The sequence below is a fragment of the Molossus molossus genome, unplaced genomic scaffold (assembly GCF_014108415.1).
Source record: "Molossus molossus isolate mMolMol1 unplaced genomic scaffold, mMolMol1.p scaffold_m16_p_5, whole genome shotgun sequence".
In the NCBI taxonomy this organism is placed as follows: domain Eukaryota; kingdom Metazoa; phylum Chordata; class Mammalia; order Chiroptera; family Molossidae; genus Molossus; species Molossus molossus.
Window position 1 is genome coordinate 59,094,208 of NW_023425388.1, and position 16,663 is coordinate 59,110,870.

At 36.9% G+C, this 16,663-nt stretch overlaps 1 protein-coding gene across 24 annotated transcripts in view; it reads left to right on the forward strand.

The window, feature by feature from the left end:
• Positions 1-16,663, forward strand: part of DLG1 (discs large MAGUK scaffold protein 1) — a 261,892-nt gene that overhangs the window by 99,189 nt on the left and 146,040 nt on the right. For all 24 annotated transcript variants that reach the window (XM_036243175.1, XM_036243180.1, XM_036243182.1 and 21 more), the window contains one exon: positions 9,298-9,459. In XM_036243175.1, coding sequence (XP_036099068.1) covers positions 9,298-9,459 — 162 coding nt within the window. The remainder of the gene's footprint in view (positions 1-9,297; positions 9,460-16,663) is intronic.

Genomic DNA, 16,663 nt, shown 5'->3' on the forward strand with positions numbered 1-16,663 from the left:
TTGATGTATTGCTGGATCCGATTTGGTAGTATTTTGTTCAGGATTTTGGAATCTGTGTTCATCAGGGGTACTGGCCTGTAGTTTTCTTTCTTTGTAGTGTCTTTTTCTGGTTTTGGAATTAGAATTATGCTGGCCTCATAAAACGAGTTTGGAAGTCTTCCTTCTTTTTGAATTTTTTGAAATAGTTTGAGGAGAATGGGTGTTGGTTCTTTTTTGAATGTTTTGTAAAACACCCCCCGTGTACCAATCTGGGCCTGGCATTTTGTTTGCTGGGAGAGTGTTGATTACTACTTCAGTTTCCATAGTTGTTACTGGTCAGTTCACATTTTCTCTCTTTTCCTGGTCCAGTTTTGGGAGACTGTGTGTTTCTAGAAATTTGTACATTTCACTTAGATTGTCAAATTTGTTGCCATGTAATTGTTCATAGTAGTTGTTAACAATTTTTTGTTTTTCTGTGGTGTCAGTTGTTACTTCTTCTCTTTCATTTTTGATTTTGTGTATTTGGATTTTCTTTGTTTCTTAGTGAGTCTAGCTAATGGTCCATCAATCTTGTTTATCTTTTCGAAAAACCAGCTCTTTGTTTCATTGATCCTTTGAATTGTTTTTTTAGTCTCTATGTCATTTATTTCTGCTCTGATATTTACTATTTCCTTCCTTCTACTTGCTCTGGGGTTTTCTTTTTGTTTGCTTTCTAATTCTTTAAGTTGTGAGGTTAGACAGTCAATTAGAAATATTTCTTATTTCTTGAGGTAGGCCTGTAGTGCTCTGAACTTTCCTCTCAGAACTTCTTTTGCTGCATTCCATAGATTTTGTGTTGTTGTATGTTCATTTTCATTGGTTTCCAGGAAGTTTTTAACTTCTTCCTTGATCTCCTCAACAACCCATTTATTGTTTAATAACATGCTATTTAGCCTCCATGTGTTCAAATGTCTTTGCATGTTTTTGTTGCAATTGATTTCTAGTTTCATGTCATTGTAATCTGAGGAGATGCTTGATATGATTTCAGTCTTCTTGAACTTGTAGAGACTTAGTTTGTTTTCTAACACGTGGTCTGTCTTTGAGAATGTCCCAATGTGCACTGGATAAGAATGTGAATTCTGTAGTTTTTGGGTGTAATTCTCTGTAGGTATCTTTTAAATCCACTTGGTCTAGTGCTTCATTTAGAGTCTCTGTTTCCTTGCTAATTTTTTGTCTAGAGGATCTATCCAGTGATGTCAGCAGGGTGTTGAAGTCCCCAGCTATGATTGTATTGCTGTTGATTTCTCCTTTGAAGTCCTCCAGAAGATTTTTAATATGTTTTGGTGCTCCTATATTGGGTGCATATATGTTTATCAAGGTTATATCTTCCTATTGGATAGATCCTTTCAATATTATGTAGTGGTCTTCTTTGTCTTCAGTTTTGGCCTTCATTTTTAAATCTATTTTATCAGATATGAGTATTGCTAGGCCAGCTTTTTTTCCCTTTCCATTTGGTTGGAAGATTTTTTTTCATCCCTTCACTTTCAACCTATGTGAGTCTTTTGTTGTGAGGTGGGTCTCTTGTAAACAACATATATATGAGTCATGCTTTCTTATCCAATCAGCTACTCTGTGTCTTTTTATCGGAGCATCCAGTCTATTTACATTTAAGGTGATTATTGATATGTACTTATTTATTGCCATTTTTGTTTAGTGTGGTTATATTTTTCTTCCTATTTCTTCTACTAGTTACAGCCATCCTTTTAACATTTCTTGCAGTGCTGGTTTGGTGCTAATGTATTCCCTTAGCTTTTTATTTTGTCTGGGAAGCTCTTTATTTGACCTTCATTTTGAATGATAGCTTTGCTGAATAGAGTATTTTTGGATTCAGATTCTTGTTTTTCATGATCTTGATTACTTCATGCCATTCCCTTCTGGCTTGTAGTGTTTCTGTTAAGAAGTCATCTGATAGCCTAATGGGGGTTCCTTTGCAGGTAACCTCTTGCTTTTATCTTGCTGCCTTTTGGATTTTCCCTTTGTCTTCAATTTTTGGCATTTTAATTACTATGTGTCTTGGTGTGGGCCTGTTTGGGTTCTTCTTACTTGGGGCTCTCTGTGCTTCTTGAACTTGAATGCCTTCTTCCTTCACCAAATTAAGGAAGTTTTCTGTCACTATTTCTTCGAATATATTCTAACTCTTGCTCATTTTCCTCTTCTTCAGGGACTCCTATGATGCAAATGTTATTACGTTCCCAGTTGTCCACAGTCTTCTTAAGCTACCTTCCTGTTTTTAATTGTTTTTTTTCGTTTGGTTTTCTGATTGGTTGATTTTTTCCTACCCTGTCTTCAAATGCACTGATCTGGTCCGCAGCTTCCTCTACTCTGCTGTTTAGACTTTCCAATGTGTTCTTTATTTCTGATATGTCATTCTTGATTTCTTCTTGGTGGTTTTTAATTTCCAATTGGTTGATTTTCAACATTTCTATGTCCTTACTCATGCTGTTGAACTTCCTCAAGATCATGGCTCTGAATTCTAGCTCTGTTAACTTGCTTAACTGCTTCATATTTATCTCATCTTTGGTAGAGGTCTCTTGTTCTTTCATTTGGCTTTTGTTTCTTTGATTCACCATCTGGGCTGTCGCAGGGGCTTTGGAGCCTGCCAAATTTTCCCTGTGGGTGTTGGTGTTCTGCTGTGTGTGGCTCCCTCTCCTGGGTTTGGATGAGCGAGGGAAGACCCACATTAAACACCACTGTCAAGTCTTACTTTCCTGGTTAGAGTTGCTAGCCTAGGAATGGTACAGTTATCCTCTAGCTTTTTGCCTGAAGGCTATCAATAGCAGTTACTTGAAGAGCCTTGTGTTCTCAGTTGAATGAAAAATTCCCTTAGGTGCTCAGAGTAAGAGGATTTCCCAAGGGTGGGGCAGGTGCTGGTTGTTAGTGAGCCTCAATTTGCATTTCAGTTGCCCACCTAGGTGGGGTTGAATCTCCACGGGAGGGGCTGCCGCCTCTCCCTAGAGCCCTGGGAAGGAGCAATATGGCCACCATCTTCCGTGGCTGCAACTCAGCAAAAGCTCTGAGCCCCCTCCAATTCCCGAATGTCCTCACACAGTTCCAGTCCGCCCTCTCTCTGCTGGAGCCCAAGGTGAGTGGCTGTGACTATTTTAGCGTCTGTCCCGGCTCTGTGCTGTGGAACAGCTTGGGAGTTTAACCCGAGAATGCTGTTCACAGCTAAGGCCACTGCTGTCTTTGGGCCCCCAGCCCCCCTCTCGCACCTCCGCAATCCTACCAGGATTGAGTCAGTGTCCTTGGTTATATGATCCTCGCAAGCTGCTTTTTCCCATCGATTTGTCTTTATTTTAGTTGTAATTCCAGTTTGGTCCTGGGAAACAGTCTGTGTAGCTTCCATTCACTCCGCCGCCATTTTGGAATCCCAAGAACCAGTCATTTAAAAACAAGGTTTCTATCCTTTATAGTCATAACTTAATATTTAGAGCAATGTAGTAAGTAAAATAATGGTGTTGTTAACCAAGATTAAGGGCAGTGAAACGTTTCATACTAAGGATACTAGCTTAAAAAGTTAAAAAGGATGGGAGAAATATATTTAGATTGTTCCCATTACAATCATTTAAAAATATTCTTTTTCCTTTATTTCTATCCTCTCATCCCTATTCTGTAATTCTTTTCTAGTATGTGTTAGCTAAGTTTTAGATTCAACCATTCATGTAGGAGGCTTAGTTTCGTGCATTTTACTGTATTAGCAAATTTTGCTGTATGTGAAGTTTTCAGTTCTAAATTTGAGGGGGTGGATAGGTTGAAATCAATCTTTAGGTAATAAGAAATACAGATGAATATTCTATTTCTATGCATTATAATGGTGGGCCTGGAAAGCTACTTGGAAATATTTTCTCAAGTAATTATTGTAACTCAAGGAATCCCGTTTTTGAATTATTCATAAATAATAGCACTTTCCTTTTGATAACTGTGTTTTGTTCCATTAGACTTTCTTTTTTTTTTATCCTCACCCGAGGACATTTTTCCATTTTTTATTCGGATAGAGCAGGAGGGAGGGAGAGAGAAACAGTGATGTGAAAGGGACACATGGAGTGGCTGCCACCCACACGACCCATCCAGGGCCGGGGATAAACTGCAACTGAAGTACATGCCCTTAGCGGGAACCAAACCCGGGTCTCTCTGGACCGCAGGCCGATTCTCTAACCGCTGAGCCAAACTGGCCAGGGCTATTATTAGGCTTTCTTAAATGTGCCAAATATAAGGGACTCATACTAAGAGATTCCTACTCGTTAGAGTGAAGACAATTTGAGCTTCACAAAGGATACGTGGATTTAAACCAAATCTGTACGGTCCATCAGTTAATAATGGCATTTTAATAACTTTAATTAAGATATTCACATACCGCCCTGGCCAGGTGGCTCAGTTGGTTAGAGCATCATCCCATGCACCAAAAGATATTCACATACTGTAACATTTACCATTTTAAAGTGTACAGTTCTGTCAAAAGTCTATGCAACCATCACCATTAACTAATTTCAAAACATTTTCATCACCCCAAAAAGAAACTCCATATCCACTAGCAGTTGACTTCCATTTCTCCCTCTCCCCAGTCTTTGGCAAACACTAATCTACTTTCTGGTTTTATGAATGTGCCTATTCTGAACATTCATATAAATGAAACTAAACAGTATGTGGCCTTTTGTCTCTGGCTTCTTTCACTTGGCATAATATTTTCGAAGTTTTCCCTTGTGTAGTTGTTAATGTAGATGGAGAGACAGATTCCTGGGGATTCCTACTTCACTATCTTTCTAGAATCTGAACTATTTTTTTTTTATTGATTGATTTTTATTTTTTATTTGTTTTTTAAGCCTTAAGTAGTATGTTTTATTCATAAGATCTTTTTCCTTAAAAGTTGATACACTATTTTGGAAGTTTTGTTACCCTGTTAATTTCTGTTTTCTTTCTTTATTTTTTCAATTTTTATTAATTTATTTTTGTTTCAGAAGTTTCTCCTTTCCCCTCCCCAAAGCCCCTTCTCCCCATTCTGCCCCCCCTCCCAGCATTGTTGTCTATATTCATTGGTTATGCATACATGCATATAAGTTCTTTGGTTCATCTCACCATCTTCCTCCACCTACTTACAAACCTAGTCTGAGGTTTGTCAGTCTGAACCATACTCATTTCTATGTCTCTTGGTCTATTTTGTTCATTAACCCACCTTGTTCATTATATTCCACAAGTAAGTGAGATCATGTGGTATATGTCTTTCTCTGATTGGCTTATTTTGCTTAACATAATACTCTCAGGGTCACTTCATGTTGTCTCAAAGGATAAGAGATCTTTCTTTCTTTTTTTTTTTTTCCCTCACCCGAGGACATTTTTCCATTTTTTGTTCAGATAAGAGTGGGGGGGGGGGGAGAGAGAGAGAGAGAAACATCGACGTGAAAGGGACACATTGAGTGGTTGCTACCCACACGACCAACCAGGGCCAGGGACAAACTGCAACCAAGGTACGCACCCTTAGCGGAGACCGAACCCAGGTCTCTCTGGACCGCAGGCCGACATTCTAACCACTCTAACCACTGAGCAAACCAACCAGAGTGAGATCTTTCTTTCTTACAGCTGCTAGTACATTCAGCCCTTGTTTATTGCTGTTAATCAGTTCCTGACTCTCCCATGATAAATGGATTTCCATAAAGTAGTATTCTTTATAAATCGAATATTTTTGTAGTTAGAGCATAGCAAACCTGTTTACGACCTTCTAAATACTTTTCTTAACATTATTAGAGCCCTCTAGACATGGAATAACACCCTTTAGTCAACATTACCCTCATATTACCCAAAATATTAGACAGAATAAGAGAAAATAAGACATATTAGATGTTACAAATATCATATTATTATTGTACATTTAATTAAACACACAGTTCTTAGACACAACTACTAACTTATGAAAATAGTGCAACTTGTTTTATGATGAAGCAATGAAGATGAAGAGATGTACTGCACAGCAAAGAAGAGCAAGGTTACTGCTCCTCTGAAGGCACAACCTCAGTAGGAGAGTCTTCAGCAGGTGCATCGTCGTCTTGTTCCGCTGAAGGAGTACTAGGAGTGGGTGCGCGGCTGAAGAACATCGTGATAGGCAGTTGCTGGCGCTGTCTTTTCATATGCGTGAGAAGGCTTTTGTAGGGTTCTATCGCTCCATCAAGTGCATTCCAGAACCGCAATGCACACATCATTTGTGGGTCCCATTTGCCAATCATGTCCTGTACTACCTTAATAGTTCTCACGACTTGCAAGAGATGCTCAATTGTAAGGCCAACTTCCTCCTCCTGACCCCCAGGAACCTCTGGCAGCTCTTCTTCCTCCTCCTCACTCGCAGACTTAGTCATCTCCACCAAATCCTCGTCAGTTAAGGGATCCAAATGTGTCGCCAGCAGCTTATGCACGTGTTCTGGATGTTACTCGCCCTCCTCAAGGATCCTCTGAAACGTGTCACGTAATCCTGTGCTGCAGGCTGGTCAGCAGAGGCAGCTTCTCCATGGAGAACGACACTCTTCAGATGATACCTCTTCTGGAACTTCTCAAACCAACCCTTGCTTGCCATGAAATCCATGAATGTTGCCGAAGAGGCTCCTGGTTGAGGTTCATCTGCTGTAAAGCGCTGATAGAGCTGCCTCGCCTGCTGGATGACCAGCGAATCCAACAGAATGTTTTTCTTGTGGCTGTCGCTGATCCAAACAGCTAGGGCAGACTGTTTTCACTATGAACTTATTACAACTTGTCACAACACACTTTGCTTCCTTGTTGAAAGAGACAGTAGCTGTTGCACGTATGTTCTTTTCATCTTTACGGATAGAGTAAACGGTAGACTCATTCAAGTCGTAATACTGGCCGGCAGTCTCCATGATTTTGTGCTATCTTTGATCATATCCAATAGTTTTACCTTCTCCTGGTTGGTAAGCATCTTCCTCCAGCACTTAGTTTCATCGTCAGAAGGCTTAGAAGAAGCAGCACGTTTAGGAGCCATCGTGGGGCTTAATTAAAAATTCTCAGAAGCCCTGGCTGGTTTGGCTCAGCGGTTAGAGCATGAGCCTGTGGTCCAGAGAGACCTGCGTTTGGTTCCTGCTAAGGGCACGTGCCTCAGTTGCAGTTTGTCTCTGGCCCTGGTTGGTCATGTGGGTGGCAGCTACTCAATGTGTCTCTTTCACATTGATGTTTCTCTCTCTCTCTCTCTCCCACTCTATCTGAACAAAATATCGAAAAATGTCCTCGGGTGAGGATTAAAAAAAAAATCGTTCTCAGAAATCACGAACACTTACAAGAGCAAAGATGCTTTCGATGCGTAGTGATGTAGAAGTGTGTATGAGAGAAATGAACTTGCCTGAGATTGAGCCAGTTAGTGGCCAGGATAGGAAGATGATAGGATAGCCAGTCAGTGAACAGCACGCTCTGATTGGCTTGGTTTCACCGCACCCGATTTTTTGGAAAAAGCTACTGCCCACACACAGGGAGTGGTTGAGCAGTTGCACCTGGTGTTAAAGGATTTGCGGGGGTGCTCGAATACGTAGGCCTACAGTCTATATGTATAGTAATTTTAATTTTAATTGTCACACAGGGGTGTATAATTGACTCAAACAACTGAGTGTGTGCTGTATCATTTTTACTCTCTCAGTCAACTTTTTAATGAATATATTTGAAAAACCGCGATAAAGTGAAGCCACGAAAGTCGGAGCACGAAGTGGCGAGGGACAACTGTATTCTATTTTATATATGTACCACAACTCTTTTATCCACTCATCTACTGATGGACGCTTAGGCTGTTTCCAGATCTTGGCTATTGTAAATAGTGCTGCTGTGAACATAGGGGTACATATATTCTTTCGGATTGGTGTTTCAGGCTTCTTAGGATATATTCCTAGAAGTGGGGTCACTGGGTCAAATGGCAATTCAATTTTTAATTTTTTGAGGTAGCACCATGGTGTTTTCCATAGTGGCTGCACCAGTCTTCATTCCCACCAGCAGTGTACTAGAGTCCCCTTTTCTCCACACCCTCACCAGCGCTTACTGTTTGATTTGATGGCAACCATTCTGGCTGGTGTAAGGTGATAACCTCATTATTGTTTTAATTTGCATCTCTCTGATGATTAGTGATATTGAGCATTTCTTCATATGTCTCTTGGCCATTTGTAAGTCCTGTTTGGAGAGGTGTCTATTCAGCTCCTCTGCCCATTTTTTAATTGGGTTCTTTGTCTTCCTTTTGTTGAGTTGTATGAGTACTCTATATATTTTGGAAATTAACCCCTTATCTGATGCATCACTTACAATTATGCTCTTCCATGCAGTGGGTTCCCTTTCCATTTTGATGGTTGTTTCTTTTGCTGTGCAGAAGCTTTTTAGTTTGACATAGTCCCATGTGTTCATTTTTTCCTGTTTCTCTTGCCTTAGGTGTTGTATCAGTGAAAATTCTGCTGCATATCATGTTTGAAATTTTGTTACCTACATTTTCTTCTAGGATTTTTATGGATTTACAAGTCACATTTAAGTCTTTTATCCATTTTAAATTTATTCTTGTGTATGGTGTAAGTTGATGATCTAGTTTCATTTTTTTGCACGTAGCTGTCCAATTTTCCCAGCACCATTTATTAAAGAGGCTGTCTTTACTTCATTGTATGCTTTTGCCACCTTTGTTAAATATTAATTGAGCATAATGTTTTGGGTCAATTTCTGGGTTTCCTCTTCTATTCCATTGATCATATGCCTGTTCTTGTGCCAGTACCAGGCTGTTTTGATTACAGTGGCTTTTTAGTATAACCTGATATCTGGTATTGTGATCCCACCTTCTTTGTCCTTCTTTTTCAAGATTTCTGTGGCTCTTCATGGTCTTTATTGATTTTGAGAGAAAGAAGAAGGGAAGGGGGGAGAGAGGTGGAAACATTAGTGAGAGAGAACATCGATCGACCGGCTCCTACCTGCCACCTCCCACTGGGGATCGGGCCCACAACCCGGGCACATGCCTTGACCAATGTGCCCTGACCAGGAATCAAACTGGCAACCTCTTGGTGCATGGGTCGATTCTCAACCACTGAGCCACACCAGCCAGGCTTGAACTATTTTTAATAATCAAATAACTTCATTTAAATGCTAGCATAACTTGAAAATGGAGGGTAATTTCTCTCAGACTTTGTGTTTAGGTAAACTATAAAATATACTTTAAATAGTTAAATATTATCAAGTATTCAGCTAGTTATCAAAACCATGATTTGAATTGAACTCATAATGCTTCTTAGGGCTTCTTCATGTTCAACAATATTCTTTACTTTACAGAAATACCGGTATCGAGATGAAGATACACCACCTCAAGAGCACATTTCCCAAATCACTAGTGAGGTGATAGGTCCAGAATTGGTTCATATTTCAGAGAAAAATCTGTCAGAAATTGAAAATGTCCATGGATTTGTTTCTCATTCTCATATTTCACCAATAAAGGTAAGATAATTTTGTTGCTGTTAATTATATATTACTTTTGTTACTAGTATAACTCATGCTCAGAAAGAACTATTCTTTCATGTAGGACTTTTTCTCCCCTTGATTATTTGTGGTTTTGTAGTTATAGGGAATTTTGTAATATTTATTAGCGTTCTAAAAACATTTTTAAAGATATATTTTATAAATGAATTTTAATCAGTGGTACTATATTTAAGCCTAAAAATTTCTATGAAGGAAATGTTATATTTCAAATAACACATGTTGAAATATTTATAAACCTTGTTTTAAATATTAGTAGGTACAGAAAAACCATTCAGTTTCTTTGAAATACAGTATGTCTTTATCTGATACCATTATTTTGTCTTCCCCCTCAGAAATAACCACAATCCTAATTTCTTAAAAACTCTACCACATATTTAGATCCCTGATGAATATATTGTTTATTTTGCCTATCTTGAACTTTGTACAATTGGAATTACACTGTATAAAATCTCAGTTTGCATTTTTTGCTTAACATGATGTGTATTCCTGAGATTCATTATTTTTGCTGTTCTAGTTTTCTGTTTATAAATATATTATAATTTGTCTTACTTTTGATGAACATTGAGATGTTTTCAGATATTTACCAGCATTAAAAGTGCTGTTAAAAACATAGATTATGCATAGACATTTTTGTGGATAACACCAGATTATTTTCCAAGTGGTTGTATAATTTAATTTATATTTTTAGCAGCATATTTTGGCAGTTTTAATTGATTCATATTCTCATCAGTACTTGGTATTCTTATTTTTAACATTGTTTAGGGTTTGTAATAGTATCTCATTATGATTTTAACATGCATTTCTCTGTTTGATGATGAGGTTAAATATATTTATTGCTCATTCAGGTTTCCTGTTCTGTGAAATGCCCTCTCAAGATTTTTGCTTATTTTTGTATTGGGCTGTCCTTTTTACTGATTTGTACAAGTTCTTACATAGTCTGGATACTTTGTTGGTTGTATGTATTGTGACTAAGGATCATTTCTAATTTGGTAAAACTTAACCTGGTTTTTGTAATTTTCTTTGAGGGATGGTTTCATATTACTGGTTAAAAATTTTGATAGCTATAGTACCATTCCAATTTCTATTAATAGTTATTTTGCGAGGTTGTTTTTTTCCTAGGAATTTGCCCGTTTTATATTTATTTCAAAATATTCTTTATAGCTTCCAAATATTTATCTATAGCATATTTAGGTATGGCCCTTTTTTCATTCCTAACATTATTTATTTGTATATTTTTTTCCTCAGTCATTCTTGCCAGTTTCAAAAATGGTGTTTTGAAAGAATCATATCTTTTTGAAAAAATTTTCTCTTGGGTTGTTCCTCATATACTGCCACCCCCACCCCCTTGTTTTCATACATGTGTATACCTGTTTATGTACATATATAAATATAAATGTGTGGTGTCCTGTGTATCAATTGAAGATTGTGTTTGGTAGAAGCAATCTTCATCTTCTCTTGGGAGACTAAATGAGAGATACAGTTAGAAAGATCAGTTGGCTGTTAGTGACAGTCAGTTCTCCTTTTATCTTTCCTCCCTTTCTCCTTTTATCATGTTATTTTTTATTTCCTGCTTTCTTTGCTTGGCTTTTTGATAAAGCCTCATATCTCTGCTATTGCATAAAATGCTCACTCTAGGCAAATAAAGCTGTATTCCAAGTTGATTGTTTATTACATTATCAGTCTTTAATAATAGCATTTGAGTTTGTAAATTTTCTTTTACATAGCACTTATTTAGAATTATGTTTTTAAATTTTTAAACATAGAAGACACTTCCTTCATGTCTTATTTTAGATTATATTTTCTCATCTAATTTTTTTCTTATTAGTTTAAAAGGTATTCTGTTTCTCTTTCTTTGTTATCCTAGAAATTTTAATACACATCTTTAACTACAGAAAAATCTAAAGTCAATAAATGTATTTTATCCTTATTCTGAACAACATAAGAACCTTAAAACAATTGGATTCTGATCACTCCCACCTGATTTATATGCTGTTCTTGTTAGCCTATATGCTGTTTTCTCTTGACTGAAATTATATAACCTATTTATTGCTTTATTTGAAAAACTCTACCAGGTTTGTATCTTTTGTTTCTGATATTTTGAATTTCTGATCATACTGATTGTTACAAACTATCCAAAGCCAGTTTGCACACACCCAACTTCTCCACAATTTTTTGGTAAGTGTTTTAGTAGTTACTTCCATTATTATACAGATTTTGACACAAGCAGACAATGAGTGAACATGCATGAAGTATTTTATATAGCCTCTTTAAATATGATGGATGGAGCCCTGGCCAAGTAGCTCAGTTGTTTAGAGAGTTGTTCCCATACTCCAAGGTTGCAGGTTTGATCCCCAGTCAGGGCACATACAAAAATCAACCAATGAAATGCGTAAATAAGTGGAACAAAAACAAAAATCGAAGTCTTCTCTCTCTCTCTTTCTTTCTCTCTCTCTCTCTCTCTCTCTCCCCCTCTTCCCCTCTCCCCTCCCTCCCTCCTTCTCAAATCGATAAATAAAAAAATTTTAAATAAATAAATATGATAAAGCCTCATATCTCTGCTATTGTATAAAATGCTCACTCTAGGCAAATAAAGCTGTATTCCAAAGACAAGATTTTTTTTTTGTTACCCAGAATTTCCAGACATCTTAAGGATTAAAACTAAGCTTTTTTCCCTATTATAAACTTGTTATACACATTTTCCATGTTAAATTTTTAAAAACTTCAGACATATACTCAGCCAGTGTAACTCAGTGGTTGAGCGTTGACCCATACACCATGAGGTCATCGGTTCAATTCCTGGTCAGGGCACATGCCCAGATTGTGGACCCAGTCCCCAGTGGGGGGCATGCAGGAGGTGGCCAATTGATGTTTCTATCTTTCTCTTCCTCTCCTTTCCTCTCTCTGAAATCAATAAAGAAAAAATGTTTTTAAAAAAACAAAACAATCTTCAGACATAGTATTACATAGTATATTTGTACCATAGTTTGATGAACATTTCTGGTCTTTGCGATTTGTTATTTCCATTTTTATTAGGTTTTGTAAAGAAAGCTGCAGTGAATACTTTTTGGACATAAGAAGCGTTTGGTTTGTTTCCTTAGGATGGATTTCGAGGAGTCAAATTACTTGGTCAGAAGTATATGAACTTTCTAAAAGTTTTTGTTACTTTTTGATAGACTATATTCTGATACAATTATAGTTTAAGAATTAGTAAAGCTGCCCTATTTTGGGAATTTCGTCCTGCTTTTCCTGTCTCATGCATAGGTTACTGTGACAGATATCTCATAAAATAATTATCTGAGGAGTGTGATAGATTAAGAGTGAGTGAGTTATAGGAAAACAATTAGGGTGCCTTTAAGTATGTTAGAAAATCAAATTTTTGAAAACAACTTTTTTTTGACATAAGACAAGTTTTAATGTTTTCTAATTTTTAAAAAAATCCAGGATATATGTTTTAGGAAGTTCAACAATTAAATGTATTTTACTGTTGTCAGTTATGATGGTTAACAGCATATTTTATTTAAAAAAAAAAAAAAAGCTAATATAGGGAGCTATTCCACTTTTATAGTATTATAGTTTGGAATGAAGCAAGCAAGTAACTATTATACATGGAATTCAGTATATGAATTATTTTTGTAATTTGAGTAGTATTGATCTGAGTATAATTTAAAGTAGGCACTACTTTATTCTTCACAGTTCTTATAAAAACTAATAAAAAAAATAAGGTTAATACTTTCTTTAAAAATTAACTGCTAGAATATTAGTTTGGTTTATCAAATAATAAATGCATTTAGAAAACATTTATTAAACATCTAGTCTAGTAACTTTGTTTTTTATTTTGTGATGCGATAGTTATAACATAGTATGATGTAACATGAAAAATTAGAGAAATTAAATTCTTGGGAGTATTCTGAAAACAGAAAGTTGACTCTTGGACAAGGTGTTGAAGGATGTTGTACAAGATGCCAATTCTCGAAGGCCATTACCGAGGAAAATAAGTGCAGTAGGAGAATGATTATCGGAAGAAACTGCAAAAATGCAGGAAAGTTCATGATATTATACCTGATGTTTAGGATATTGGTTAGGAAATGATGGCAAAGTGTGAAGGATCTTGATCCTGAACCCTATTAAGAAGGGTTTGAATAAAAAAGGGTTTGCCCCACCCTGGCCAGTTTGGCTCAACAATTAGAGTGTCAGCCCACAGACTGATGAGTCTTGGGTTCGATTCTGGTCAAGAGCACGTACGTCGGTTGCAATTTGTCCCTGACCCTGGTCGGGGTCACTTGGGAGGCAACCAGTCAATGTATCTCTTTCACATTGATGTTTCTCTCTCTCTCCTTCCCACTCTGTCTGAACAAAAATGGAAAAAAATGTCCTCATGTGAGGATTAAAAAAAAAGAAGGGTTTGCCCCAAAGAGGTCCACACCAAGACACATCATCATGAAAATGCAAAAAGTTAAAGACAAAGTAAGAATCTTAAAAGCAGCAAGAGAAAAGCAGTTTGTTACCAACAAAGGAGCTCCCATAAGACTGTCAGGTGATTTCTCAAAAGAAACTTTGCAGGCCAGAGGGAGTGGCAAGAAATATTCAAAGGATAAAAAGCAAGAACCTATAACCAAGATTCCTCTATTCTGAAAAGCTGTCATTTAGAATCAATGGACATATAAGGAGTTTCCCAGGCAAGGAAAAGCTAAAGGAGTTCATCACCACCAAACCAGTATTATATGAAATGTTGATGAGTCTTCTTGAAGAAGAACAAAAATATGAACAATAAAATGGCAATAAATACATATTTATCAACAACTGAATCTACAAACAAAATGCTCAAGCAGAACAGAAACAGACTCATAGATAGAGAACTTTTTTTTTTATCCTCACCCAAGGACATTTCTGCATTTATCTTCAGTAGAGGGGGTGGGGGGGGCGGAAAGGGGGAGAGAAAAATCGATGTGAGAGAGACATATTGACTGGCTGCCACCCACACGATCCCAACTGGGGCTGGGAACAAACTGCAACTGAGGTACGTACCCTTAATGGGAACTGAACCCAGGACTCTTTGGTCTACGGGCCAACGCTCTAACCGCTGAGCCAAACTGGCCAGGGTGATACAGAGAACTTTTTATTGATTGCCACATGGGAGGGGGTTTGGGGAATGGGTGAAAAAGGTGAAGGGATTAAGAAGTACAAATTGGTTGGTAGACTGAGGAACCTCAAAGGGAAGTGGGGAGGGGAGGCAGGAAGAGGTAAACCAAAGAACTTATATGCATATATGTGTAACCAATAGACACAGACAATAGTGTGGAGAAGGCAGGAGGGGGGCAGAAATGGGGAGGAGGGGGTTAATGGGAGAAAAAAGTAGGGACATCTGTAATACATTCAACAATAAAGATAAGTTTTAAAAAGGGGGGGTTGCCATCATAAAATTGGCTGTGAAATAATCTTTCATGTTTTTGTAGGTGCTGGTGCTGATTCTCATACTGAAATAATGAATGAAATAAAATAGTGATTGAAAATTACTTTATTCAGACCTTAGCCTAAAGGTAAATTATGATTTAAGTCTCTGAAGGGGAAATTTCAGAGTCTGCCAGTGTGTTAGGCAGGTTCAAGAAAGAAATTGGCAACATTAATGGTGACAATCCTAATGTGGCAGAAAAGGACACAGCAAAAACTTTTTTGTATGTAACAGTTATACATATAGTAGTATGATCGTAATAAGAACAGTGTAGACTCTTGAAACTGAAAATGAGGTGGAAATTGGGTAAAATGGTTGGAACAGTAAACAAAACAAATAAACAATAGATTTCCATTTAAATGAAGCGATAAGGAAGACAGTAGTTGCATTGCTTAGTATGGGATGTTGCAGTAACCTTTGAGGAAATATATTTTGAAGAATTTAAATTTTGCTTTTGTATTAGGAGGAGAAAATTATGTTCATACTAATGTGCAAAGTAAACACAGTTAAGAAGGACTTTAAATCCAAGATAGAGCAAGGTATGTGAGCAGACAGTTATTTAAGTAAGTATATTTCCTAACCTGGACACATTTAATCCAGTAGTAGTGAGAATATTATCAAATGAAATATTTCACCAGCAGCAGTTGGTAGTTTTTTAAATATTGTGAGAAATGGGTGTAGCAGAGAAGTGGACATAAGCAAATATGTGCCTGTGGAACATAATACAGGAATAGAATATTTCCCATTTTAAGTAGATATTTGGCACTTTTTGAAATCAACTTTGTTTTCACATCTCTGGAACATATTGAAATATTGTTGAAATTTATTTTCCCTTTTTTGATGGCCCTGGGGTGTTAAGGTGAGCATATAGTTTGCATGCAATTTAACCACTAGATGGTGCTCATAAAGAAGGGATTTGTACATACTGCAGTGTGATCAGAGTTTTTCTAGATAAAATAACAAATCTGTTATCAACCTTCTCAATTAAGTCTTGTCTTAGTACAGCTTATGTTTTAAAATTTAATAGCCATATTATAAAGATAAAAGAGTAAAGAAAATGCCTGTTATGCTGCATTTACAGTACATTGGTTTTGCAGTTACTTTGTAATTTTGGGGGGTGTATTTTAGAGTTTCAGTATTGTTTTTTTCTCTCATCCTTCACCCTTTTTAAATTTTCCTCTAAAATTATATAATCCTTGCCTTTGTAACTATACCTGCAGACTTCTGGATTTATTTGTGAGTTTGGAAAGGTGTACAAATAACTTAGGATCTATCCTGCATAAATTTTCTGTTTTTACTTCCATTTAATGTTATAAAATAAAAATTCTCACAATTATAAATTTTTTAATTTATATTTTAGGTTATATAATAAATAGCCCTGGCCGATAATAATTCACTAAGTGGATGTACTCAGTTTACTTAAGCTTTCTCCTCTTTCTTTAGCGTTCTGCTGTAAATAATATTATCATTCTTTAAAAAAGACTGAACAGAAACAAGAATGTTAATTATTTTGTTATTGTTGTTGTTAATCCTCACCGAAGGATATTTTTTTTATTGGTTATTAAAGAGAGTGGAAGGGATGGAGGGAGGAAAAGAGACAGACAGACAGACATCGATGGGTCACATTGATTTTTTGCCTCCTGAACTCACCCTGACAGGGGCCAGGGAACAAACCAGCAACCCAGGTAAGTGCCCATGACCAGTAATCAAAGC